The sequence below is a fragment of the Muscardinus avellanarius genome, assembly GCF_963383645.1.
Source record: "Muscardinus avellanarius genome assembly, chromosome: 10".
In the NCBI taxonomy this organism is placed as follows: Eukaryota; Metazoa; Chordata; class Mammalia; order Rodentia; family Gliridae; genus Muscardinus; species Muscardinus avellanarius.
In genome coordinates this window covers 32,903,071-32,929,938 of record NC_137796.1, presented here as the reverse complement: position 1 = coordinate 32,929,938, position 26,868 = coordinate 32,903,071, and the positions used below count along the sequence as shown (strand labels likewise).

At 43.8% G+C, this 26,868-nt stretch overlaps 1 protein-coding gene across 1 annotated transcript in view; it reads left to right on the top strand.

The window, feature by feature from the left end:
• Window positions 1-25,044, top strand: part of LOC308268395 (nuclear valosin-containing protein-like) — a gene marked incomplete at both ends in the record, with an annotated part of 50,113 nt that extends 25,069 nt beyond the window's left edge. The window contains 14 exon segments of the mRNA XM_080703535.1: window positions 2,980-3,088; window positions 5,114-5,293; window positions 5,296-5,460; window positions 5,734-6,086; window positions 6,088-6,154; window positions 6,210-7,084; window positions 7,086-7,153; window positions 7,156-7,427; window positions 7,429-7,662; window positions 12,689-12,897; window positions 15,475-15,618; window positions 17,538-17,676; window positions 24,749-24,818; window positions 24,911-25,044. Of these exon segments, the coding sequence (XP_080559661.1) occupies window positions 2,980-3,088; window positions 5,114-5,293; window positions 5,296-5,460; window positions 5,734-6,086; window positions 6,088-6,154; window positions 6,210-7,084; window positions 7,086-7,153; window positions 7,156-7,427; window positions 7,429-7,662; window positions 12,689-12,897; window positions 15,475-15,618; window positions 17,538-17,676; window positions 24,749-24,818; window positions 24,911-25,044 (3,019 nt within the window).
• Between the last annotated feature and the right edge of the window lie 1,824 nt (window positions 25,045-26,868).

Sequence of the window (26,868 nt, the reverse complement as noted above, 5' to 3'; positions counted from 1 at the left end):
GAAACCACAGCATAGTTTGGATCTCAGGCTGGAAGCTACAAAAGGCAGCGCTAGGCTCTGTGATGTATGAAAATTACAAGGAGACTTAACAAGGATGTGGATAGATATTTGTATCCCCATCATCGTAGTAGCACTATTTGGGGGTTGTTTTGTTTGTTTGTTTGTTTGTTTTTTGGTGGTACTGGGGGTGGAACCCAGAGGCTTTCTACCTCTGGGCTATACTCCCAGACCTTTTTTATATTTTATTTGGAAACAGGGTCTCACTAAGTTGCTGAGAGCCTCACTAAGTAGCTGAAGCTGGCTTCGAACCCGTGCGATCCTCCTGTCTCCGCCTCCCAAGTGCAGGAATTACAAGCGTGCGCCACCACGCCCGACTGTAGTAGCACTATTTAATATACCCAGAAGCAAAGGCAACCCAAGGATTCATGCACAGATGAACCAATAATACAAAGTGGTACACAGCATACACTGGAATCTTCAGGCTGAAAAGGGGAAAATCCTGGTACATGCTACAACATGACCTTGAAGACATTATGCTAAGTGAAATAAACCAGCCACAAGAAAATCAATATTGTGTGATTCTGCTTATACCAGACCCTTGAGTAGTTAGTCATAGAAACAGAAAGAACGGCACTTTCCAAGGCCGGGGAGAAAGCAGAGAAGGAAAGGAGCCGTCCAGTGGACCAGCATTTCAGTAGGAAAATGGACTCTGAAGGTGGACAGCAAGGCTAACATACACACAGAGCAGTTAAGATAGGAACTTCTGAGAGGTGCAGTGACGTACACCTATCACCCCAGCTACTGCGAGGTTATGCCAGAAGGAGCGGAAGTTCAAGGACAACCTTGGCATCATAACAAAATAAATACAAATAAAATAAAAAATACAAAGGGCATAGCTCAGTGGCAGAGTGCCTCTGGGTTCAATCTCATAAATTTTGTTCATATACATATATATACATACATACATATATTCACAGTTAGAAAAAGTATTCATTAATTAACTTTTCTTCCTTCTTCCTGACACTCAGAATTGAACCCAGGAGCATTCTACTTTGAGCTAGACACCCCAGCCCTATTTTAATTTTTACTTTGAAACAGGGTCTCACTGAATTGTTAAGGATCTCATTCATTAAGTTGCTGAGGCTGGTCTCAAGCCTGTCATCCTCCTGTCTCAGCCTCCCAAGTATTGAAATTACGGTAGTGTGTCACTGCACCCAGATGATTTTTTTTTTTTTTTTTTTTTGGGGTTCTGGGGATGGAACCCTGGGGCATTCTACCCAGCCCTATTTTTAAGTCCTTTGTATGTTTGAAACAGGGTCTCACTGAGGCTGTCTGCGAACTGCGATCCTCCCATCTCTGCCTCCAGAATACTGGGATTACAAGCATGCACCACCACGCCCAGCCGATTTTTACTTTCTTAATCACAGTAACCATTCCTGTATTTTTCTCACTGAATATTCTATAGAAAATATTATATTTTAATTTATATTCTCAGATTAATATTTTTCTATGGATTCCTGAAGAGGGCAGATATACATCACAGAAATATATCTATAATATGTTAAACTGTGTTTTATAGGAATTTGTAAAGATTAAGCACTTGGTATCTGGATATCCACATTTGACCTAATTATCGCCATGTGATTTCTGTGCCTACAATGATGTCTGTCACTAGGTTAATAATGACCCATCAAAGGAAGAGTAAAGGCAAACTTCATTCCCAAAAGATGTTTTCAACACAAGGGCAAGCGGTGACTTTGCCAGTGTGTAGTGAATGTTCCACAGCATTTGGAATGGAACCTTGGGTAAGATCTGAGTCATCCCTCAGCCCCCAAGAGTAAATGAATCCTGACCGGAAAAGCAAATGAGACCACCGCAGTGTCCATGGACCATGAAGACCATGACGATGTGGTCTCCACAGAACTGTTTTCTAGTCCCTTAAATTAATATTGTTAACAACATAATTTTTATTAGTTTAAATGTTTTTATTTACTTTAAAAATGTTTTATGTAATAAAAAGTAAAAGTCCTTGTCCAACCATAATTATGGGGCAACTCTCTCTCCATTTATTATGCAGGTCACTCGAGTTAATAGGGAAGAAAGACCAGAGACTCAGCCAGCCGCAGTGACACATGCCTGAAATCCCAGTACTTGGGAGGCTCAGACGGGAGGGTCACAGGTTCAAGGCCAGCCTCAGCAACTGAGTGAAACCCTGTTTCAAAATAAAAAAAATAAAAAAATGCTGAGGGGTGTAACTCAGATGTAGAATGCCCCTGAGTTCAATCCCCAATACTCCCAAAAAAAAAATCTTGTAGAAAGAACAGGAAACTCAAGTCTGAAGTTATAAGTGATAGAAAATAAAAGAGCTTCCAGAGGGCAAGGAGATGCGAAGATGAGAGAGCAAGGTCGGTGGGAGCCCTCCACCCGTGCTGGGCCCGACCCGCTGGCTCGGAGGCCCCCAGCCGAGGCGCAGGGCTAGGGGAGCCTGGGGGGGCTGAGAATGGCCCAAGCTGCTGCGGGAGAGACACAGAACATTTTTCCTTCCACTCTTGGAAATGTCGGGTTGCACCCAAGACAGCCTGGGGGGGCAGAAGGGGAGCTGCTTCGAAGGATGAGATGGGATTTGGGGTGTCTGAGGAGGGTAGGGCGAGAACATAGAAGACGCAGAAGCAGAGCGTGCACGCACCCCGCACGTGGCAGTGTGCTTCAGAGGGCCCCCAGTGGCATGTCTTAACTTGTAGTTTTCTTTTTCTTTTAATATGCAAATTTTATTTGGACTTTTGTAAGAACAAGAGCCATACACTTAAGGAGTATATAGACAGCTAATATTTATACTTGTTTATACCGGTGCAGGTAACATAATAAAACCATATCAATTTTTTAAATGACAGGAAAAGAGCCTATGAAGATTTTGTAACTGGCATGGAAATCAGCAGGCAGCTAGTGAATCCGGTACAGTATTTATAATTGCATTATTAGATTTGAAACTCCTTTAAGTTTGAAGAGTCTGGATTTAACTGACAAGGAAACATGTGAGAAGCAATGGAAATGGATTGTAAATGTCAGCGTCATGTTTGATCATACCAAGGTGACCTTAAAATGCCATCTTATCCACTTTAATTTAACAAGGCTGATTTCCTAAAATATCAAATATTTGATATAACCGAGAATATATATTGAACTACTGGAACAAATAGCTGAAAGATTTTTTTTAGTTGCCCCACTTGAAAAAGCAAGGTGTAGGCAAACTCTTCTCAAGGATGGTGGTGGGCAGTCCCCCGTAAGTGGAAAGCTTTATTTTTCCTCTTCACTGGAAAAAAGGGGAGGGCGTGAAGGATATTTTCTTTTAAAGAATTTAATTTAAGGGTCCCTGTCCTTCCAAACACTTGCCATCCACATATCTTACCTTGATTCAGACATCAAGGCTCCTCCTTTTTAAAAATGCAATTTCCCTGGGGAAAACTGGCACATGAAGTCCCTAAAATCTTAACAGAAAAATATTAATCAAATGGCTTTCTTCCCTGAAAGGCTGGATATATAAAAATGGATTTTAAAAAAGAGTTAACAAATATAAAAATATTTTTTAAATGCCAAGCTCAGACAGACGTGGTGGCGCATGTTTGTAATCCCCGCGCTTGGGAGGCTGAGACAGGAGGATCGCACAATTTCAAAGCCAGCCTCGGCTACTTAGTGAGGCTCTCAGCAACTCAGTGAGACCTTTTTCCAAATAAAGCATAAAATAGGTCTGGGAGTGTAGCCAGAGGTTAAAAAAAAATAGCCTCTGGGTTTCACACGCAGTACCACCAAAATAATAATAATAATAATAATAATAATAATAATAATAATAATAATAATAAAATAAAATATCAAGCTCACAGAAGCCCAGGTGTATATAGCACATATGACCCATGTCAGAATTACCCCGGAGTGGGCCAAGCCTGCAAACCCACCATGATCGTTACATGTTGCACCATGAGCAGGCTGTGCCATAGGACAGGGAGGCGTGCGCGGCCCAGGCAGACTCTGAAGAAGCTGAGAACAGAAGACTGTCCACAGACGGCATTTCCAGCAGCAACTTTGAAAAAGTTCTTCCTTCAAAAAAAAAAAATCTGATTGATACACCTCCATATCTAATAAAAACATTCTACTACCAAGAAAAAACAAGGCCGCTGCTACCTAGACAACAGGTCCAAGTGTAATTCTAAATGAGAAAGGCAGACCCACACAAGGACCGACGCTCCCCAGTTACAGGGGCTCCACTTGCAATTTTTCAACATGACAATCATGCAAAAGCAATATACATTCATTAGAAACTGTGCTTCCCATCTTGAATTTTGAGGGCTGGGGAATGTCGCTCAGTGGTAGAGCTTTTGCTTTGCATATGTGAGACCCTGTGTTCAATCCCAGCACCAAAAAAAAATATTTCTTAATCGTTTCCTGGACTAGCATTATGCAATACCATACTTTCTCAAGACACCCAAATGTAAGCTAACATGTTTTGCGCATGTTTAAGGTAGGCTGGATAAAGCTATGATTGAAATAGTTTAGATGTGTTAAATGCATTTTTATCTTACAATATTTTCCAGCTACGATGGGTTTATAGAATTATAATCCCATCTTAAGTCCAGGAGCATTTGTATGGCAATCCTATACTTTAGGATTCCATAAAGTTCAGAACACAAGCAAAACTAATTGACAGAATTCAGAACAGTGTTTTATTTTATTTTTTTGTTTGATTTGGGGCATGGGGTTTTTGTTTTTGTTTTTGTTTTTGTTTTTGTTTGGTTGTTGCTGCTACTGCTGCTGCTGCTGTTGTTGTTTTGAGACAGGATCTTGATATGTTGCCCAGGTTGGCCTCAAACCCTTGGGCTCAAGTGATCTTCCTGCCTCTGCCTCCCAAGGACCAGTACCACAGGTGCACACCACCATCACCACAGCCAGAGGCAAAACACTGTATTCTTTTAAAGGGACAGAGGGTCTACACAGAGTCTAGGGGATGCTTCTGTTTAAATACTTAATTTGGTGCTGGTTCCATGGTACTTTCACATTGTAAAAGTTCATCAAATTTTCTATACATGTACACTTTTTTAAAGACTCACGTTTATTTTAATAGTGTACTTATCAAGAAATAGGCATGCCCAGGGGCTGGCGGCTCAAGCGGCGCGTGGTGCAGTACCTCACCAGTAATAGATGTGGCAAATATGTGGACACTGGACTCTTAGCATCTGATTTGCAAAGAATGTACAGTATTGACAATGGTCAAAGAAAAAGAAATGCTTTTAGGATTCAGGTTTAAAAAAAGTGTTTAGTATAATCAGTAGTGAGAAAGAACATGAGAATCTAGCAGAATTAGAAGATGAACATCGGGCAAAAAGAGCAATACAAGGTGAGGAGGATGATGAGTATACCGAAAGCTATTCTGATGACAATTCACATATGGAAGATGACTCACATCCACAGTCAGCAGCTCACATGAACAGTTCCCTGCTCTCTTTATATCGGAAAGGAAATCCTGATTCTGTTTCCAATACTTTGGAGGTGCAACAAAGAGAAACTGCTGCTTCAACACCACGACTGGCTTCTGAAACAGGTTCCATTCCTTTGAGGACCCCTGCCGGAGATTGAGAGAGAGGTTGGTTTATTGACAAAACCCCAGATGGAAAGAGAGACAGTTTTTTCTTGGACCTATCACATGGGACGAGTAATCGTGAGAAGCCAGTATCTGAGATACAGGATTCAAAAGATTCTTCTCTTCCGGAGAGTGATAAAAACAGGAAAGGTAGGTCAAGGAACAAAGGAAACAAAAGGAAGAAAGACCTTCAGGAAGTAGATGGAGAAATAGAAGCTGTCCTGCCAAAGAAAGCTAAGGTCAGGGGACTAGACTTGCAAATCTCCAATGCGAAGTTTGAAGATGTTGGAGGCAATGACGCTACATTAAAAGAAGTCTGCAAGATGCTGATTCACATGCGCCACCCTGAGGAGTATCACCACCTGGGCATTGTGCCCCCTTGTGGGGTTCTCCTTCATCCACCACCAGGCTGTGGGAAGACATTACTTGAACATGCAATTGCTGGGGAACTTGACCTCATTTCTGAAAGTGGCTGCTCCAGAGATTGTGTCGGGAGTTTCTGAGGAGACTGAGCAGAAACCTCCTGTCTCCGCCTCCCAAGCATGGGGAATACAAGCGTGCACCACCATGCCGGGCGAAGCTCAGAGATTTATTTGAGCAAGCTGTGTCAAATGCACCGTGTATTGTTTTCACTGATGAAATTGATGCTATCACTCCCAAAAGAGAAGTTGCTTCAAAAGATATGGAACGAAGACTTGTAGCCCAACTCCTGACCTGCACGGATGAGCTGAATAATGTGGCAACTACAGCTCGGGTCCTAGTCATCGGCGCTACTAACCGTCCAGACTCATTAGACCCGGCTTTGAGACGCGCAGGAAGGTTCGACCGAGAAATATGCCGGGGTATCCCAGGCGAAGCATCAAGGGAAAGGATACTTCAGACTTTGTGTCAAAAATTGAGACTTCCTGAAATTTTTAGTTTTTGTCAGTTAGCATACCTAACGCCAGGCTTTGTTGGTGCTGATCTGATGGCACTCTGTCGAGAGGCAGCTGTGTTTGCAGTCAATAGGGTCTTGATGAACCTCCAGGAGCAGCAGAAAAAAGATCCTGAGAGCGAAGGTTTGACATCTGAAGGTGTCCCAGAGAAAAGGCTGGGAACCGAGACCACTTCTGAAACACAGGATGAATTACAAAGGCTGCTGCAGTTGCTGAGAGACCAAGATCCCCTCTCTGAGGAGGAAATGCAAGGGCTTCGTATTGAATTTAACGATTTTATTATGGCTCTAGCCTCAGTCCAAACCTCCGCCAAAAGAGAGGACTTTGTCCCTAATGTGACATGGGCAAACATTGGTGCCCTTGAAAGGCATCAATATCTCAATAGAGAAGAACTTCTCATTAGAGAAGAACTCACTGTGGCAACACTGGCTCCTGTATGTAACCCAGACCAGGTTGAAGCTCTTGGATTGGTGACTCCAGCTGGAGTCCTCCTTGCTGGTCCTCCTGGCTGTGGGAAGACTGCTTGCAAAGGCTGTGGCCAATGAGTCTGGACTAAATTTTATATCTGCCAAGGGCCCTGAGTTACTAAATATTATGTTGGTGAGAGTGAACGTGCCGTACGACAGGTTCTCCAGCGAGCCAAGAACTCAGCACCTTGTGTGATATTCTTTGATGAAGTGGATGCTTTATGTTCTCAAAGATCAGACCGAGAGACTGGTGCAAGCATCCGGGTAGTGAATCAGCTACTTACAGAGATGAATGGTCTAGAAACATGCCAACAGGTTTTCATGATGGCAGCCACTCACAGCCCAGTTATCATTGACCCTGCCATTCTGTGGCCAGGCCGTTTGGACAAAACTCTTTTTTGTAGGTTTGCCACCACCAGCAGACTGCCTTGCCATCTTAAAAACTATCACAAAGAATGGCACCAAACCTCCCCTGGATGCAGATGTAAATTTGGAAGCAGTTGTCAGTGATCTTCGCTGTGATTGTTTTACTGGTGCAGACCTCTCTGATTTGGTTCGAGAAGCTTCTCTCTGTGCCCTGAGACAGGAAATGACAAGACAGAAGAGTGGAGATGGAAAAGGATCAAATGATGTATGAAGTTCTATGTAAGTCCCTTAGCCAGTGACATCTCCAGGAGCCGACATGGAGGAGACTAGAGGATCGGATGATCGGATGAAGGATCGGATAAAGGAGAAGATTTAAGGTGTCTACAGTCAAATCAACAGATACAGTTCTGGGTAAATATTTTATTTTCAAATTAATGAGGCCAAGCTTCAGCTGAAGATTTCTTCCCATTTGGCCAGACTGATGTTGGAAGACCCTACTTCCCCTCTAAGAAAAAGAAATATTTGAGAACTGCTAAAATAAAAATTTGTTCAAATAAAAAAAAAGAAATGAGCTGGGCGTGGTGGCGCACGCTTGTAATCCCCGTGCTTGGGAGGCAGAGACAGGAGGATCATGCTGGTTTGAAGCCAGCCTCGCTGGTTTAAGAGACCCTGTTTCCAAGTAAAAAATATAAAATTGGTCTGGGAGTGTAGCCCAGAGGTAGAAGGGCCTCCAGGAACCCCAGTACCACCAAATAAAAAAAAAGAAATGAAATAAGTTAAACCTTTATTTCAAGGCATATAAAAACAGACTACCCTGGTGTGGTAGTGCACACCTGTGTCCCAATACTTGGGAGGCTGAGACTGGAGGATCGCACATTCAAAGACAGCCTCAGCAAGTAATGACACTCTCTTATCAACCTAGTACCACAAAAAAAAATACAGAATAATTTCAAAATCATGATAGATTTCATTACCAAAGTACGAAGTTGATTGTTTTTGCTGGGCATGGTGGCGTACACTCAAAATCCCAGTACTTGAAAGGCTGAGACAGGAGGATCACAAGTTCATGGCCAGCCTCAGCTACTCAGTGAGGCCCTCTACAACTTAGTGAGACTATTTTAAAAATAGGCCCGGGGGTGTAACTCAGAGGTAGAATGTCCTTGGGTTCAATCCCCAGAACTGCAAAAAGAAAAAAGAAAAAAACAGTATTGGTGATATATGACATTGCAATTCAAGACCAACTGTATCGTTTTGCTTGTCAAGAATTCTCCTTCAATGACGTAGAATGTTCCAAAAATGTACCAATGCTCTGTGTAAAAGCATTTCAGGTGAATGAGTAGGCATGTGTCTGTTTGAGTCCTAATTCTGTTTGTCACTTAGAATTGAATGTCATACATTCTTAGGCCCTCTCTTTTGTGGAGGAAATACAAATGAAAATCTCAGTACTAGAAGATCAGTCGATAGAACTTTTCCCTCCCTCTTATCATTTTGATTTTTGAAAAATCTCCTGTAGTAAAGATGTTTCTTCCTTAATCCTATGTTTTCATTTCTCTGGCCATTTCGAATGTCAGGAGGAGATACACAAAATGAGAAGAAAAAAAAAAAAACATTTGTATCTGTGAGCCAAAATAAATTTTTCCTCTTTTTAAGTTCACTATCTCGGGTATGTTGTTACAGTAATAGAAAGCTGCCCAACATAAGCCAGGCGTGATGGCATGCACTTGTAATCCCAGTACCTGGGAGGCTGAGACCGGAGGATCGCAAGTTTGTCCAGCCTCAGCTACTTAGTGAGGCCCTCCACAACTGTGAGACTTTGTTTCAAAATAAAGAATAAAAAATAGGGCTGGGGTATAGCTTAGAGGTAGAATGCCTCTGGGTTCAATCCCCATTACCACAAAAAGGAAAAAAAGGAGAGAAAGAAAGCTGCCTAACATTAAAATGGAGACTTAGACACAGTTGGCAAGAGAGGAGCTATCGATAAAGGTCTGCTTTGCCATGAGATGATGGCCAACATCCTGAAAGTGCCGAGATCACCAAGGAAAATTTGAAGCAGAAGAGGCCTGAACATAGAGCCCAAAGAAGCATGAAAAGCAGAGAAAGGAGGACTCAGGAAGTAACCGGCCCAAGCAGAGGAAAATCAGTAGAAAGATGTGTCTCAGTAACCCATTTCATTGACTTCTTTGACCAAATGAAAAAATAAGATAAAATATATTTGAGCACCAGATATAGTGGCACATGCCTATAATCCTAGTCCTTAGAAGACTGAGACAGGAGGATAGTAAGGTCACAACTTAAGGAGACCCTCAAAACTTAGCAAGACCCTGTTTCAAAATAAAAATGGCTGGGGGGTATAGCCCAGAGGGAGAATGTCCCTGGGCTCAATCCCGAGTACCAAGTTTATTTATTTGTTTGTTTGTTTGTTTGTTTATACACTCTTAATAAATAATATAAAAGCAAACTTCAAAATCCCTTCAGTTCTAGTTGAACTAGAACTGGCCAGTAACTTTCCCTTGTGATTTGACCTCTAGCTTTATTAAGCTGATCTTTGTATTAGTTTCATATGGCAGCAAAATTAGTTCCAACAGTGTTTCAGTCAGCATTCTCACTGCTGTGACCCAAAACACTTGATGACTACCACTTAGAGGAAGGACGATTCATTGCTCACAGTTCTAGAGGTTTCAGTACACACTGGGCCAGGCCACATCAGCAGAGCTCAGGGTATGGTGTAGAAAGCAGAGAAAGAGCATGAACAGACTCTGCTCTCACATCGTGAAAGCCAAAAGGTTTATTCTGGCTCACAGTTTGGGAGGTTTCAGTCCATGACTGGTTGGCCCTGTTGGTGTAGGATGTGACAAGCCAAACTGTCATGGTAGAACTACATCACAGAGCAGGGAGCAAAGAGAGGAGAGGAGGACACTGGGGTCCCACACCCCTTTCAAGGACATACTCCCAGTGACCTAATGTCCTTGCATTCATTCAGCCCATCTTAAAGTGCTACCACCTCCCAATAGCATAGGCTGGAGACTAAGTCTTTTCTTTTTTTTTTTTTAATACAGGGATTGAACCCAGAGTCTACGCATGCTAGACAAGCACTCTACCACTGAGCTATACCCCTAGCCTGAGATCAGATCTTTAACACAGGAATCTTTGGGAGACATTTATATAAACCATAAAGCTCTTTAGCTCTATCTCTTCCTCACTCTCTTTCTCCTTTCTCTCCCCCCTCCCTACCTCTAGAGATTACCCCCTTACTACCTATTTTCCTCCAAAACAACAATTTCTCTACCTATTTTTCAATTATTACAACAAAAGCTTTGAAGTTAAGGAAAACAATGCTGTTTTCTTCCCAAAGCCAGCTGTTCCCTGACACAAAGTAACAATGATACTAAACACTGCTAGCGATTGTTATGAAAATGCGTTTCTCTGTAGCCTGTTGTCATGGCAGCTAAAGATCAAGACATGCCTGCTACATACAGCAATTTATTCTGGTTTGAAAGACTGTTTGGGGGGAAACATTAAAATGTATAATCGAATGCCTTTGAAAACGTAGCCCAACCAAGTATCAAATATCAGTTATTCAAATAACATTTCTAAGGTGGAGTACATCATTTATTTCAATCAGTGTTGTGTTCATTATTTATGCTCCTAGAGTTGACTTTAATTTCCAACACACTGGCAATTTTATTATTTCTCTCAGCATTCAGAATTTCCCCGTCACCTTTGCCCAGGCCCTGGCCAGCCTGACACAGGCAGCCACACCCACGTGGCACTGTGAGACCCAGAGCTGCCCTGGCCTTTTTTCTCCATGGCTTCTTTGTTTGCTGGGCTGGGGACATCCCTTAGGTGAATTTCTTCTCTGGGCAGCAACTGTTTGAAACGGCACAGCATGGCCGATTCTCCTTCATCCAGATTGTAATTTCACCACAAGACACTGCACTATTTTTGCTCCTCCGTGGGGGATGGGAAGGAAAGCCCAAGCATAGGAAGACGGAGGGTGGAGGGGGCCAAAGCAAGACTATGAGGGTTTAGATGCAGATAATGGAGTACAAAAATACCACTTTTATTAACAATTCAGATGATGGTTCTTGCCCCTAATCCTTTTATTGGTTATCCTTCAAGATCACCCAGGGAGACGGCTGGCATTTGGCAGGCAGGGAAATAGAGGCATGGGGGATTAAGGGACCCCGGTCACAGGACAGATCAGTAGCAAGCCAGGATGAGAACTTAGGATTCTGACATTCCTGAGCCATTGTTTAGTGGGGGCCTGCTGGACATGGGTCTAAGGAATTTTATTGAGATTTTCTAAAGCTTAACTGTCTACAGTCCCTGCAAGGGTAATCATTTACACCGCTCTCCCCATAGCTGTGTAACACACACTAGTGTTTTGGCCTTGACCTTATGAAACTCACTTTCATTCCACTTTAGGAGGGTCACTGATTTCATCCTCTTAAACCCTGCCCCGTCAAACCCAGCATTCGCTTGTCAGAAGCTGCTAACAACTCCCCTAAGCTCCAGCTTTCCCTCTAAACTTTTGCACCCAAGTTAAGAGTACATATCCACACTTAGCTCAGGATAGCTTCTCCTCTCCCTTCCTGTCCCAAAATTCTCAAGATCTGATGAAACCGATCATGTGGCTAAGAAAAGCAAGCAGAAAAAATAAAGTGTCACCCATACAGGCTGTATCTCTGCACCAGGTATTATTCCAAGTGTTTTGCACAAAATAACTACGATAATGCACTGAGGTATTATCACCAGGCTCGTGTCTGCAGAGGAGGAGACTGACGTACAGGAAGGCTAGGCTGTTTGTCCAGTGTAGCACAGCCAGTACGTGGGGAAGGCGAGATGTGGTCAGGGACGCTTGGCTCCAGCACGGTGCGCTCAGCGGCTCTGCTAAGCTAAGCGGCCTCGGTGACACGATGCTGGTAAGAGTTCAGTCTCCAGGACTCCACAAACCAAGGTCTGTGGTCCAGCTTCACACAAGCCTGGATAAAAAACTGCACTAAACTGGACGTGATGGTGCACACCTGTGATCTTAGTGCTTGGGAGGCTGAGACAGGAGGATTGCAAGTTTAAAGCCAGCCTCGGCAACTTAGGGAGAGCCTGTTTAAAAATTTTAAAAATAGCCGTGAGAGGTGTAAGGCAGAGGTAGAATACCCCTGGGTTCTGTCCCCAGTACAAAAAAAAAAAAAAAAAGATACAGCACTAAACTCCAGGTTATATGTTTTTCAGAATCTTCTAAATGAGGGCATTGATACCATGTTAGGCACACAGCATGCTTTCCAAAAACACAGCTGCTCGCTATTGTTGAGGAACGGAGAAGCTCAGAGCAAATGGCTCAGGACATCTGGCTTACAGTAGAACAGTCCAAGGAAGAAGTAGATGTATGGCGAAGAACATACCTGGGTCAAGGTTCTTCCACTTCCACTTCAGGGCGGCACAGAGCAAAGGGGGACGTGAGAGAAGAGGACCAGTATGACCAGGAAACAGCAGGCTTTTTGAAGTGAGAGGAAGCTGTCAGGTTTTGGACAGCCTCCTCTTCATGAAGCCTTAGAAAGATAAAGCAGGGAGCCATAGAAGACTGGCCCTGGAGACCAAAGACACTAGAATGAGCTAGTTTGAGGCGGTGACTTCTAGGTTGATCAAATCAAACGTGCTCTTCAGCCAAACCACGAGTCAAATGATTCTTGTGTTTGTCAAGTCCTCCCATGCCTGAATCAAGCAACTCCTTGGGGCAAAGTGATCTGATCACTTTTTCTCTTTCTCTTTATGTACTCAAAGCCAGCAGAGCTTACATTTCCCTTCCAGGAAAGAAACATTTTCTCACAAGAACTAGGAAGCCCAGATAAGTCCCAAATTTCTAACACTGAAAGTCATGGAATCACCAGGTTTTGAAAAATTCTTCTGGGGCCTGGTAGTCCAAATGAGTCTCTGGCAATATCTTCATGATCTGGCAATCTTCCTTTGGTTCTATCCTAAGGCTAGCCTCGCCATCGATCTGTTTTCCCAGAATTCTATTTTTTGAAAAGAACTAGAGGAGCTAGTCACAGTGGTGCATGCCTGTAATCCCGCTTCTTGGAAGGCTGAGACAGGAGGATCACAGATTCAAGGCCAGCCTGGGCAACTTAGCGAGACCTTGTTTCAAAATAAAAAATAAAAGAAGCTAGAGGCATATGCCCTCAGATTCAATCCCCAGTACCACATCAACAACTGAAGGCTTTAGAGTAGATATGTGTTGAAGTCTTTTCTAAGAGTCAAAGACTAGAAGAGGAAGAATCAGAAACTGGGCTGCAGTCCGGGCTCTGCCACTAATGCCTCCTCACGTCAGATCTACTCACTTCTAGTCTTGTTCAAAACGTGAGGATCATTTATCTGCTTTGGGAGGCTATGATTTTTGTGAACCCATCCTATGAGAAAATATTTTTTGATCAATAGATAGTCTCTATCGCATGATTTATTATTGGGGGGCAACATTTTCATGGTTGGTAGTTTTATATGATAATCACCAGTCCCTAAGGACTTGGAATAATTTTACCATCGAAATTTTCCATTAGAGCGGCATTATAGCTCTGTTTCAACAAGCTTGCTCAAGTAACTTTCCCATTGCAAATTCGCATGATAATAGCATTATAAATGGCATCTCCAAAGACTTCAATTAAAATTGATTTGTCATTGTAATCTTAGCTAATAATGGTATGGTAATGGCATTATAATGAGGAGATCAAAGACTTACATTGAAATTATTTTGGCATTGTTAGCCTACATTCTAAATGGCTTTGAATGGGCCAGTCTATACATAGATTTGAAACTGTTGTGTCATAGTGATATTAAAAGCTAAGAGAATAGGTAATGGAATCATCTGCTCCTTTTCCCCAAAGCCCAGCTAAGAATTTCTTCTACCCCTTTCATCTCCAGTAAAGGTGCAGTTCAAGCCGAGATTCTGTTCTAATCTCCTGCCCCGTGTGTCAGGAAAAAGGAAGGAGGTGGGAGAGATGCTAATGAGGGACTAGAGACCGCTCCCACAGAGTCTGGAGACAGACAGCCCAGCTCACCCTGCCAGCATCCGCCATGCTGGGGCTGGGCGGACCCGAGGGGCCAGACCTGAGCACCTGCACAGGAGGTGTCCGGTTGGGGTCTCAAGCACCTGTTTTCCCTCTTCCCTTAGGGCTGTGCAGCCAGGACCCTGAGGGCTTTGAGCAAGGTCAAATCCTCTGGCTTGAGGATCTCTGGCTGGGAAACCAGATGTGTGGATGATTATTTTTGTGTCTATTTGTTTACTTTGATAAGAACTTAAAATGAAATGGAATGAAACAAAGACTCAGTTTATATTTACTTTGCAGAATATGCTAAATCTCTAAAATTCTTCTAGTTTAGAGAATATTGTTGGCTTGTTGGGCAACATGGTAACCAACGATCTTGCAGTTCTTACTATGTGATAAAAGCTACCCCAAACTCTTCTTTTTGGGGAGAGAAGGGTGACACTGAAGCGAGGAGCATTCTATCTCTGAACTATACCACCAGTCTTCTTTTTCTGTTTTTTTTTTTTGTTTGTTTGTTTGTTTGTTTTGGTGGTACTGGGGTTCCTGGAAGCCCTTCTACCTCCGGGCTACACTCCCAGGCCTATTTTTACATTTTTATTTGGAAACAGGGTCTCCTAAGCCAGCGCAGACGGCTGGCCTCGAACCTGCTCCATCCTCCTGTCTCTGCCTCCCAAGCGCGGGGATTACAAGCGTGTGCCACCACGCCCGGCTTCTTTTTACTATTGTTATTTGTTGTGAAACAGGTTTCACTAAGTTGCTGAGGACCACGCTAAGTTCCTGAGGCCACTTTCCTGAGATCAATCCGTAGTCCTCCTGTCTTAGCCTCCCAAGTACTGGATGACAGGCATGCACCACCTGCGTAGCCCAAAACTCTACAACTATAGTGAGGTCTCATGTTCCATAAAGTCATCATGAGCACTGAGCTAGCAAATACTGAACCATGCTCCCCGAGGAAGCGCAGGGTTGGCTTCCTGCAGCCCCCTAGTCACAACACTCTTGTCAACTAATCGAGATGGAACCTTGCTTTACATGTGCTCCAGTCGGAAGACAGTGCAGATGGTGAACGAAGTGTGTCTAATACACCAGCTCCTCCATAAGGGACGGCACAGACGCCCTGTGCACAGAGCCACAGAGAGCACTCCAGCACAAGGCTTAAGGGCCAGGTTAAACAGCAGCATCGTCAAGTGAAAGCACAAAAGTGCAGGGAGAAAGGCACTAATTAGACTGTGAAAAGAACACGTGTTGATGGTATGAGAGCCAAAACGAAAAGAGCGTCACGTGCTCAGCTTCACCCGGAGCTGCACGTAGAGCAATCAGGCTTTACACTGTTCGGCAAATGGCCACCAATGTCCATAGGTACTGACGTGAGGACTGTAAATAGGCAAATTAACAAGTGCAGAATCCACAAACACTGATCACTGACTACATAATCCTTTACTTATTCTCTGTTCAACCCTATAAGCTAGGTATTATTACTATCCTTATCTCAGAGATGAAGGAACTCAGACACAGAAAATCAGCAGCTTCTTCAATATTCAATTTTAATTCTAATCAATTGAATTTTTTCTTTATAAACTAAAAAAGTTTTATACTTGGTTTTATTCAGTTTGTTTGTTTGTTTATTTGTTTGCTGATAGATTCAAAAAATAGCACAGCTCTAGCTTGGGGATGGGAATAAATATTTGTGGACCTCCAATCTTTCAGGTAGGGGATGTATTAGTCAGCTTTCTATCACTTTAACAAAAACCTAACTCAGGCTGCGTGTGTGTGTGTGTGTGTGTGTGTGTGTGTGTGTGTGTGTGTGTGCTAGTTACTAGGGATAAAACCCAGGGGCATCCTACCTCCAAGCTATATCCCCAGCTCTATTTTTTTTTAATTCTTTATTTTGAAACAGGGTCTCACTACGTTGCAAAGGGCCTCAGTAAGTAGTAGCTGAGACTGTCCTCAAACCAGAATCCTTCTGTCTCAGTCTCCCAAATGCTAGGATTACAAGCCTGTACTACCACACCCAGCTAGCACAGGCTTCTTATGAAGCAAAGAGATATTTATTATTTATTTAGCTCCTCTTTTGGGAAGTTCAAAGTTTAAGATCAAGCAGACCCTGTTGGTTTGGCCTCAGAAAAGGACGGTGGATGGTGGAACATCATGGTGGGAACAACTGAGGTAACAGTCGCATCTTGAACCACAGCAGAGAGGAAGAGACTGGGTCGCATAGTCCCCTTTGGGGGCACTACCCCAATGACCTAGAGACCTCCCACTAGGCTCCACCTCTTAAAAGTCCATAGCGCCTCCCAATACTACCATCCTGGGAACTAAGAGTTCATGGATGGACTTTTGAGACACACTCAGCAGCCAAACCATAGCAGAGAGCAGGCAGTAAAAGATGCAGCAGACACTGTTATTGCCAATCCAAACCCACTTCCTCCCAGCCCTGAAAGCCAGCCTCTGTGTGGCTCTGCGCTGAGAACAAGGGCCCTCCTCTGCCCCGAGGATGAGTCTCAGTTACCACAGGCTGACCAGAATGACCCACTTGTTAGGGTTTGGATCTGGATTATTCCCCCAAAGGCTCATGTGTTGGATGCACAGCTCCCAGTGGAACAGTGCTCAGAGATGAAATGATTGGATTATGAGGACTCTGACCTCATGGGTGAATTAATCATTTTGATTGACTTGATTGATTTGAATGGTCTACTGGGTGGTGACTGTCAGCAGGTGAGGCATGGCTGCAGGCAGGGCCACTGGACACGGCCTTGGGGGACTATATTCTATATTCATCCCTGACCTCTCGTGTGTGTGTATGTGTGTGTGTGTGTGTGTGTGTGTGTGTGTGTGTGTGTGTGTGTTTCTCAGCTGTCATGAGCTGAACAACTTTCCTCGGCAGTGTCCTACCATCAGGAAGCCGGCTGGCCATGAACCAAACCTCTGGATCTGTGAGCCAATATACACCTTTCCTCCTCTAAGTCATGCTTGGCAGCGTTTTTGGTCACAACCACAAAAATCAAAGTAGTTTAGGCAACAGCATATGTGACAATTCCAGCCAACAAGAAGTAAAGGGAAATACAGTGTAAGGCTTCGGGGAATGGTTTTCCTTCTTTCAATGCAGAAGTCTGAGAAGGAACAGTCTGCCCTCCCGTGTCTGGATGTCGCTGTGTGAGAACATGATACTGGGAACCCCTGCAGCCCTCTGTGTGCCTGAGGAGAGGGGCTGGAGTGGGAGAGCTGTGAGACGCAACATGGAAGAGGTGGGTGAGGCACAGTAAGAATTAAATCATCTGTAAGCCACCCTGCCGCCAGCTCTTCGCCCATCTAATAACCTCCTACTTGGTTAAGTCGCTTTTAATCAGTTTTTGATTAGTAGAAATTGAGAGTATCCTAATGAATACACAGATTTTACTTGGGAATTCGTTATAATAGAGAACTGGGCAATTGTAAGTCACGGAGACTGTAACACAGAGAGACCAAAAGACACAGAGATCGAGTCTTATCGAGGAGGTGCAATGCACTGATTGCTAAGAGGCATTGAGGGACATAAAGGTGCAGGGAAGTTTCCCTACTCAGAAATAGGTTATAATCAGCCGGGCGTGGTGGCGCACGCTTGTAATCCCCGTGCTTGGGAGGCTGAGACAGGAGGATCGCACGGGTTCGAAGCCAGCCTCAGCTACTTAGTGAGGCTCTCAGCAACTTAGTGAGACCCTGTTTCCAAATAAAATATATATAAAAAAATAGGTCTGGGAGTATAGCCCGGAGGTAGAAAGCCTCTGGGTTCCACCCCCCAGTACCACCAAGAAATAGGTTATAATCTTGTTCATTGAGAAAACCAAACAGGCATTTCAAGAATTCATCTGCAAATAAATAGTAAATTCCATTCCATTGACATTCATTCATGCAATACATTTGGTAGAGAATATGTTGATGAAACTGGACTGACAGGTAATTATAATTCAGGGGAAACTATAGAATGCTATTACAGAGGAAAGATAAATGAAGGATTCATTTATTTTGGCAGACCCAGGAAAGCCTCACATCTCACCTGCTTAAAATTCTTCAGTGTTTTCAATTATATTTTATTCATTCAACAAATATTTTGTGGGCAATTGCTATAGGCAGCACTGTTGTAGGTGCTGGGGACATAGTAATGGATACAGCAAAGTCCCAGCTGTCATCATCTTACATTTTAATAGAAGGGAGATATACAATAGGCAAATGAGAAAATATGTACTATGCCAGAGGTAGTGTTACTGAGAAAAATAAAGTGCAGGTGCAGAAAATGGAGTTGTGGGGTTTCGCGTAGCTGTTTCACATAGCATGACGAGAAGATGTTATTTGAACAGAAAGCTGAAGGAAACAGAGAATGAACCATATGTGGATATCTGAAGAAAGTGTTCCAGGCAGAAGAAACAGCAAGCATCGCCGGGCGTGGTGGCGCACGCTTGTAATCCCCGCACTTGGGAGGCGGAGACAGGAGGATCGCGCTGGTTTGGAGCCAGCCTTGCTGGCTTAAGAGACCCTGTCTCCACTTAAAAAGTAAAAAAAAAATAGGTCTGGGAGTGTAGCCCATGGGAGTATATCCCGGAGGTAGAAGGGCTTCCAGGAGCCTCAGTACCACCAAAAATAAAAAGAAAGAAAGAAAGAAAGATCAAGGTCCTGGGGCAGAGAATCAAAGCTTACTTGAGGAACAGACCAAGTTTACGTGCCTGGAACTACATAAATAGAAAGGCAGAGCCAAATTTACCATAAAGCTAATGAAGTACTCACAAACATGCATAGAAAGGCATAGGTTCTGCTAATATCTGAAAAACTAAGATATTTTCACCACAATTCATTAAGATTGCTGTCTCTTTCAGTGTTGATTTCTCCATCATGTCTCCATCCATGCTGTGTCTTTAGAGAGGCTGCACACATTTAGGGGACCTGGATAAAAGGCAATTACCCTGGAGATGCATCTTGTGTGAGTGTGGTGAGATATATTTATGTGGGTCCTAGTCACGTCCATGACTAGCCATTGCCGATGCCTGCCATCACCTCTCAGCATGTGACCCGGCAATGCAGGGCCAGACGTCCAACGGGAGTAGGAACTTGTCTTACAGAGCCCGTGTCTGGAACCCAACAAGTCACTAAATACGAGCAACCCGAAGTTGTCTTTCAAAAACTTCTCCCAACACCTGATGTGTAAACTCAGAAGCAGAAGTATAACTTCTGGTTGACATCCAATCAGAATGGAAGTTCTCTCCCATCAGGAACACAGGAAACTGCAGAGTACCATGACACGTGACGGGCTCTGTTGATGGGATCTCGTGACGTAGCACACACGGCAAGGCTGGCTGTGTGCAAAGTCACCCACCACCGATGACAGAACAAGCATCAAGCCATCAGCCAGGAGGGAAAGCGGAGCTAAACTATCTTTCCATTCTCTGTCAAACATGATGTCATGAGAGCTGTGTCATACAGAGAGGCAACCAAACAGGATGCAGACAAGAATGCAGCAGAGCCGGGCGTGGTGGCGCACGCTTGTAATCCCCGCGCTTGGGAGGCGGAGACAGGAGGATCGCGCAGGTTCGAAGCCAGCCGCATGGGCTTAGGAGACCCTGTTTCCAAAAAATAAAATAGGTCTGGGAGTGTAACCCGGAGGTAGAAGGGCTTCCAGGAACCCCAGTACCACCAAAAAAAAAAAAAAAAAAAAAAGAATGCAGGAGAAAAAATGTGACTGAGGTGGTTCCGGCAGCTCCTTAATAAAAAATAAAATAAAATAAAAATAATATTTTCCTCGATTCTGTGATGTTTCTTGTACTTGTCAGTTTTGAACTTTGGTAATTCATAATGAGTTCTCATACTGACAATCTATTTACTTTCAAACTTCTTCTTCTGTCGTGTGCTACTGGGAATTGAACCCCGGGGACATTTTCTCTCCGAGCTACACTCCCAGCCCTTTTCTTAAGTTTTGTTTAGAAAACAGGGTCTCACTAGGCTGCTGAGTCTCACTATGTTTCTGAGGATGGTCTCGAACCTGATTCTCCTGTCTCAGCCTCCTAAGTGCTGGGATTATAGGCAACGTGTCACTACACCCAGCTGAAACATTATTTTAAATTCCTAATTTTGTTTTATCTTTAAAAGGCCCCAAAATTTCTCAGTGTCAGGTCTCAGAAAGCCTGTGTCAGACCCATTTTGAGGGTTTAGGTAGCACAGTGAGATGGAACCCTAGCCGCTGGTCAGCAGCGATTCTCAGACTTGGGTTTTCATGGACCAGTGACATCCACGCCTTCCCTCCCCCAAAATTTGAGGGGACCAATATTTTATAATGGCTTTAAAGCAAAAAGCCATAGCCAAGCACCATAGTGCATATCTGTATCCTTAGTTACTTGGGAGGCTGAGGCAGGATAACCACAAGTTCAAGTCTGCCCTAGTCAACTCAGCAAGACCTATCTGAAAATAAAATAAAAAGGGCCGGGGGTGTAGCTCAGCGGTAGAGCGCCCTTGGGCTCAAACCCCAGTACCATGAAAAATATGTATATAAATCCACACTTAAACCAACAATACCAATAGTAATTATGGTTTTTTTCCAATAAGTTCTTACATAGAAACACACTAAGGTATTTATAGATTTTAAAACTTATATAATATCTATATTTGTTTTAAACTAATTCATAAACTGGGTTGCTGGTATGGACCTATAGTCCCAGCACTTGGAAAGCTAAGGCAGGAGGATGGCTTGAACCCAGGAATTTGAGATCAGTCTGGGCATCAGAGCAAGACCCTGTCGCAAAAACAGATAAATAATACAAATAAATAAACGACTCCAACAGGGCTTGGGAGGGGAGAGGGCTGGATGAAACAAGCTTGGTCGTTTGCTGATATGTGTTGAAGCTGGGTGGCAGGTACATGGGCTACTGCATTATTTTCCTTTTGTAATGTTAGTAGTTTTCATAATAAAAGGCATGAAAGTTAATCATATCTAACAAATCCATAATTCCATAAAAGAAAGGACATATGAGCACTCCAGAAGTCGAGAGCCCATAAAGTACAACGCTTCATTGCGAATAAATTTAACCTGATGAAAAACTCACTGTGCTGTTTATTTTTGTTCTTACTGTTTCATAATCACTGAAAATTCATCTCAAGCTGTTCAGAGGCAACCTGCGTGGGCATGGGTTATATTGGTAGTTCACCTTGAAATGATTCAGATAAAAAAAAGTCCTTTGAATTGTACTTTTAATTTTTTGGGTAAACTTATGGTGTACACACACCCACAAATTTTCCTGAGTCCTCGGTTTCTTTACCTAAAAAAAAATGGGTATAGTGATTTACCTCACAGTTTCTTTAGCATTAAAGAAGACAAAGCTGGGTGTGGTGGCACAGAACCATAATCCCAGCACTTGGGAGGTTGAGGTAAGAGGATCGCAGATTCACAGCCAGCCTCGGCAATTTGGTGAATCCCTCAGCAATTTAGTGAGACTCTGTTTCAAAACAAAAAAATAAAAGCCGGGCGTGGTGGCGCATGCTTATAATCCCAGCATTCGGGAGGCTGAGACGGGAAGATCGCAGTTCGCGACCAGCCTCAGCTACTTAGTGAGGCCCTTACAACTCAGCGAGACCCTGTTTCAAAATAAAGAGTAAAAAATAGGACTGGGAGCGTAACTTAGAGGTGAAATACTACTGGGTTCAACCCATAGTGCCACACACCAAAAACAAGACAATATATACGTCTTACACATTGGTAAGAAAAGCATGAATTGGTATACCCCACAGAGGACAATTTGGCAATAGCTTCTCAAATCTTACCTGCTTTTACCTTCTGGCCCAGAAATTCCAGTTCTAGGAATTTATCCTACAACAGTCCTTGCATGCATGTTAAATTGCATATGTACAAGATATTCATTGCACCATACTGCTTTTTTTTATTTGGTGCTTGGGATTGAAACTGGAGGATCCTACCTCCAAACTACATTCCCAGCCCTTTATTTTTTTTTATTTTAAAACAGTCTTGCTAAGTTGCTGAGGCTGGCCTCAAACCTGCAATCCTCCTATCTCAGTCTCCCAAATACTAAGATTAGAGGTATATGCTACTGTGACCAGCATGCAATATATTGTTTTTAATTACAAGCCCCGGACATGCCCTCAAATGTTCATTATATGTGACTAATTAAATTATAGCACCTCCATGTGATGCCGTTGTGAGAAAGAACCAAGAAGTTACGCACTGATATGAAAAGATCTCCAGTATAAATTGCTTACCAAACACATAGGGTGCAGAACATGTATATAGTTTGCTACCTGTGGTTTAAAAGGGAGAAGGAAAAATAAAAACATATATTCATACTTGCTTAAAGAAAATGGAAGGCCATAAAATAAACTAATAAAAGTGGACTCTTGATTTTGCTTTTTGTTTGTTTTGTTTGTAAGAAATGGGGACTGGGGAGATAGTGCCTAAGGTCAAGCGTTTTTGCTATTGTGTTAGTCAGCTTTCTGTTACTCTGACAAAATACCTGTGGTAATCAACTTATAAAAAGAGAAGGTTTGGCCGGGCGTGGTGGCGCACGCTTGTAATCCCCACGCTTGGGAGGCTGAGACAGGAGGATCGCGCAGGTTCGAAGCCAGCCTCAGCTACTTAGTGAGGCTCTCAGCAACTTAGTGAGACCCTGTTTCCAAATAAAATATAAAATAGGTCTTGGAGGATAGCCCGGAGGTAAAAAGCCTCTGGGTCCCACCCCCAGTACCACCAAAAGAGAGAGAGAGAGAGAGGGGGGGGGGGTAAGGTTTGTTTTGGCTCAAAGTTTTGGAGGTCTAGGCCACTGATGGGCCTTGTCCCTCTGGGCCTGTGCTGAGGCAGCCGAGCGCTATGGAAGCCTGTGATAGAGGGAAGTGGCACATCTCATGGTCAGGGCATGAAAGAGAGGGGAGGCCCTGCCCCCCCCCGTTCCCTTCAAGGGCACATCCCCAATAATTAAAACACCTCCCACCAGGCTCCACCTCCCAACGGCACCCGCTGGGGACCGAGCCCTCAACATGGGGACGTTCCAGATCTAAACTGTAGCAGCTGTTTACTTTCTTGTATGTTTTTGTTTTAAATTGCATGAATAGATTAAATTTAAGTGTTAAAGTAAAGACAATGTGACTAGGCATGGTGGCACATGCATACATTCTTAGTAGTCGGGAGGCTGAGACAGGAGGATTACAGTTTTGAGGCCAGCCTCTGCAACTTTTCAAATCCCTGTTTCAAAATAAAAAGGGCTAGGGGCATGAAAGGGTTAAAGGTAGAATGACCCTGGGTTCAATCCTCAGGTCCAATAAAGACAGCGTGTATAAGAAGTACATTCATGGCACACGGTACAAAACTAAAGGTAAGCCATTGTTATCTGCCTAATCATCATCATCAGTACAGTGGAGCCCTCAAGGCTCGCACTATGTAATCCAGACACCGCCCACTCCGCAGCGTGGGGCAGGTGAGATGTGGCTGTCCTGCCTGGTGATGTGCTCTCAGGGTGAAACACTCACCAGACACCGAAAACCTAATAAGTAGCAAAGAAGGTAAAATAGCCCATAAACAACTTTTATGTGGATTGCATGATGAACTGGAAGTGTTCTTGATAGACTGTGTTCAATAAGATATATTACCACAAATTAATTTCACCTGTTTCATTTATTTGTTTTAAAATGCCTACAAGAATATTTTAACCTTTGTGTGTTTGGTATTGGGTATTAAACCCAGGGGCATTCTACCTCTAAGCTATACCCCCAACCCTACTTTATTTTTTATTTTATTTTTATTTATTTTTTTTTTTTGGTGGTACTGGGGGTGGAACCCAGAAGCTTTCTTACCTCCGAGCTATACTCCCAGACCCATTTTTTTTTATTTCATTTAGAAACGGGGTCTCACTAAGTTGCTGAGAGCCTCACTAAGTAGCTGAGGCTGGCTTCGAACCTGTGCGATCCTCCTGTCTCAGCCTCCCAAGCGCGGAGATTACAAGCGTGCACCACCATGCCCGGCTATTTATTTATTTTTTTGAAACAAGGTCTCACTGAGTTGCTGAGGCTGGCTTCGAACCTGCGATCCTCCTCTCTCAACCTCTCAAGGACTGCGATTACGAGTGTGTGCCACCTCCCCTGGCTACTAGAATATTTTCAATGGCCCATGTGGCCCGGGTTTGTGGCTCACACCGTATTTCTATCAGACAGAGCCCCTGTATGGCATCAGCTGCCGGGACTCGTGCACAGGGAATGCCTCATGTATGTCCGTCGGGGGATGAGCAAGTGTTCTGATGCTCTTGAGTGACACGAGAGCGAAGGGGGCAATTGAGGGCGCTCCCTGAGGCTCCTTAGGTCACCACGAAGGCGAGACCAGGCTCCGCCCCCGTGCCAGGGCCGCCCAAGCCGTCATCGGGGCCCACACGTGAGCTCTCACTTAACAAATTAAGATGTTCTCCCAATTATCATCAGCAATTACCCAGGAGGAAGATCATGCGTTTGTTTCTTTCACACTAGACTGTCTGGAGCTGCTCAAGCACCGCTGCCTGGAGAAAAGGCTCGTCGTCCTCGAGTCTCGAAGCCGGGAGCGCACATGGCATCCATCCAGAAAGCACTCCATGTTTCCCTTCAGAAAACAGGCCCAGGGCTGAGGGCCGCACACGAAGCTGCTGAGGCTGGCCTCGAACTTGCAGTCCTCCTGTCTCACCTCCCAAGTACTGGGATTAGAGTCATGCGCTGCCAGACCCAGCTCCAGGCTCTGTATTACTTTGCTAAGTCTGCCATAAGAAAAAAAAACCATAACGTGGGTGCCTTAGACAACGTAAATGTACGGCCTCACAGATCTGGAGGTTAGAAGTATGAATCCAGCTGTTGGCAGGGTGGGCTCTGTCTGAGAGCCAAGGTTCGGCTCACGGCCTTTCTCCTCAGCTCCCATGTGGCCATCTTTTCCGCATGTGTCTTCACGTCATCTCTCTAGGTTTTGCCCGACTCCAAATCCGCACCCCAATCCTTTTCTTTTCTTTTCTTTTTTCTTTCTTTTTTTTTTTTTTTTTTTTTTTTTTTTGGTACTGAGGATTGAACCCAAGCGTATTCTACTTTTGAGCTCACCCCCAGCCCTTTTTATTCTTTCTATTCTGAAACAGGATCTCACTAAATTCCGGAGGTATCTGTGAATACTCCATTCTGGGATTACAAGGGTGTGCCACCCCGCCCAGCTCAAGTTATCCCTACCTAAAAACACCAGTCATATTGGATTAGGCCACGCTCTAATGACTTCATTCTAACTGATTACCTCTGTGAAGAACCTACGTCCTGCCAGAGGCATTGGCACAGCCTGTAATCCCAATGACTCGGGAGCCTGAGGCAGGAGGATGCAAGTTGAAGGCCAGAAGGGCAATTCAGTGAGGCTCTGTCTCAAAATAAAAGTAAAAAGGGCTGGCAGTAATAACTCAGTGGCAAAGTGTCCTGCGTTCAGTCCCCAGTACCAGAATGCAAATCTCCAAATATGGTCACATTCTGAATTCCTGGGGTGAGTGCTTCAAAACAGAAAGTTGAGGTGGACATAATTCTACCCACAACTGGTTCTGTTCTCAGCTGTTGTGTGACCTTCAGTAAACTTCTCTGAGCCTCAGTTTCTTCAACTATAGAATGAGGATAATAATATATACTTGACAAACGTGAGTACCTTCATAGGAATCAAATCCCTGATCTCCAGTGGTGGAATTAAAGAAAAGACTTAAGGAAATTTTCCTGGTTTCAAAAAAGAATAAACAAAATTGGTCGGGATTATATACTATTTGTATGCTATACTATATACCAGACCCTTTCTTAAACATTCTTCATTTCAATTTCATACACGTATTTTTAAAAAGAATTTACCAAGTATGTTGTCCTTAAAGAAAAGGAAGACAATAAAATGCCATGTCCCTGAATGCCCTTTTCTGTCCCCAAACCCAGCCACGTTAAGGAAACAAGGAGAGCGAGTCTGGGCCAGAATGTCCATACCCACGTTATCTTGAAGGACTCCGGCTTTCTCTCACGTACGTGGGGAATCAGAGCAGGTTATGATTATTTGTACAAAGCTACTTTCTTGCATGTGCTCCAGGCTGGTTGCTCCTTGGGATGCTGGTCATACAAACTAAGGCTGAAGATGTCACTGCTCCTGCAGCCAGTGGTGTGAACACTCTCTCTCAGTGGCAACTGGTTTGGAATCAAGGGCACCATGGAAAGGATAGTGTCACTCGCCCAGCTGGTTGCCACGGGACAGCGCACCGTAAGGGAAAGGAGGCGCTGCTTGGCAAAGCGCCCTGAGGCGAGGGGGAGCTATCTGTTCAGCCTGTTGCCAATGGATCATCCCCATAAGCATTTCTCAGTAAAGCCTTATGCCTTTCAGGATACAGTTGCAAAGGCCTATAATCCCAGGTCTTGGGAAGTTGAGACATGAGGATCGAAGGTTTGAGGCCAATACACAGTAA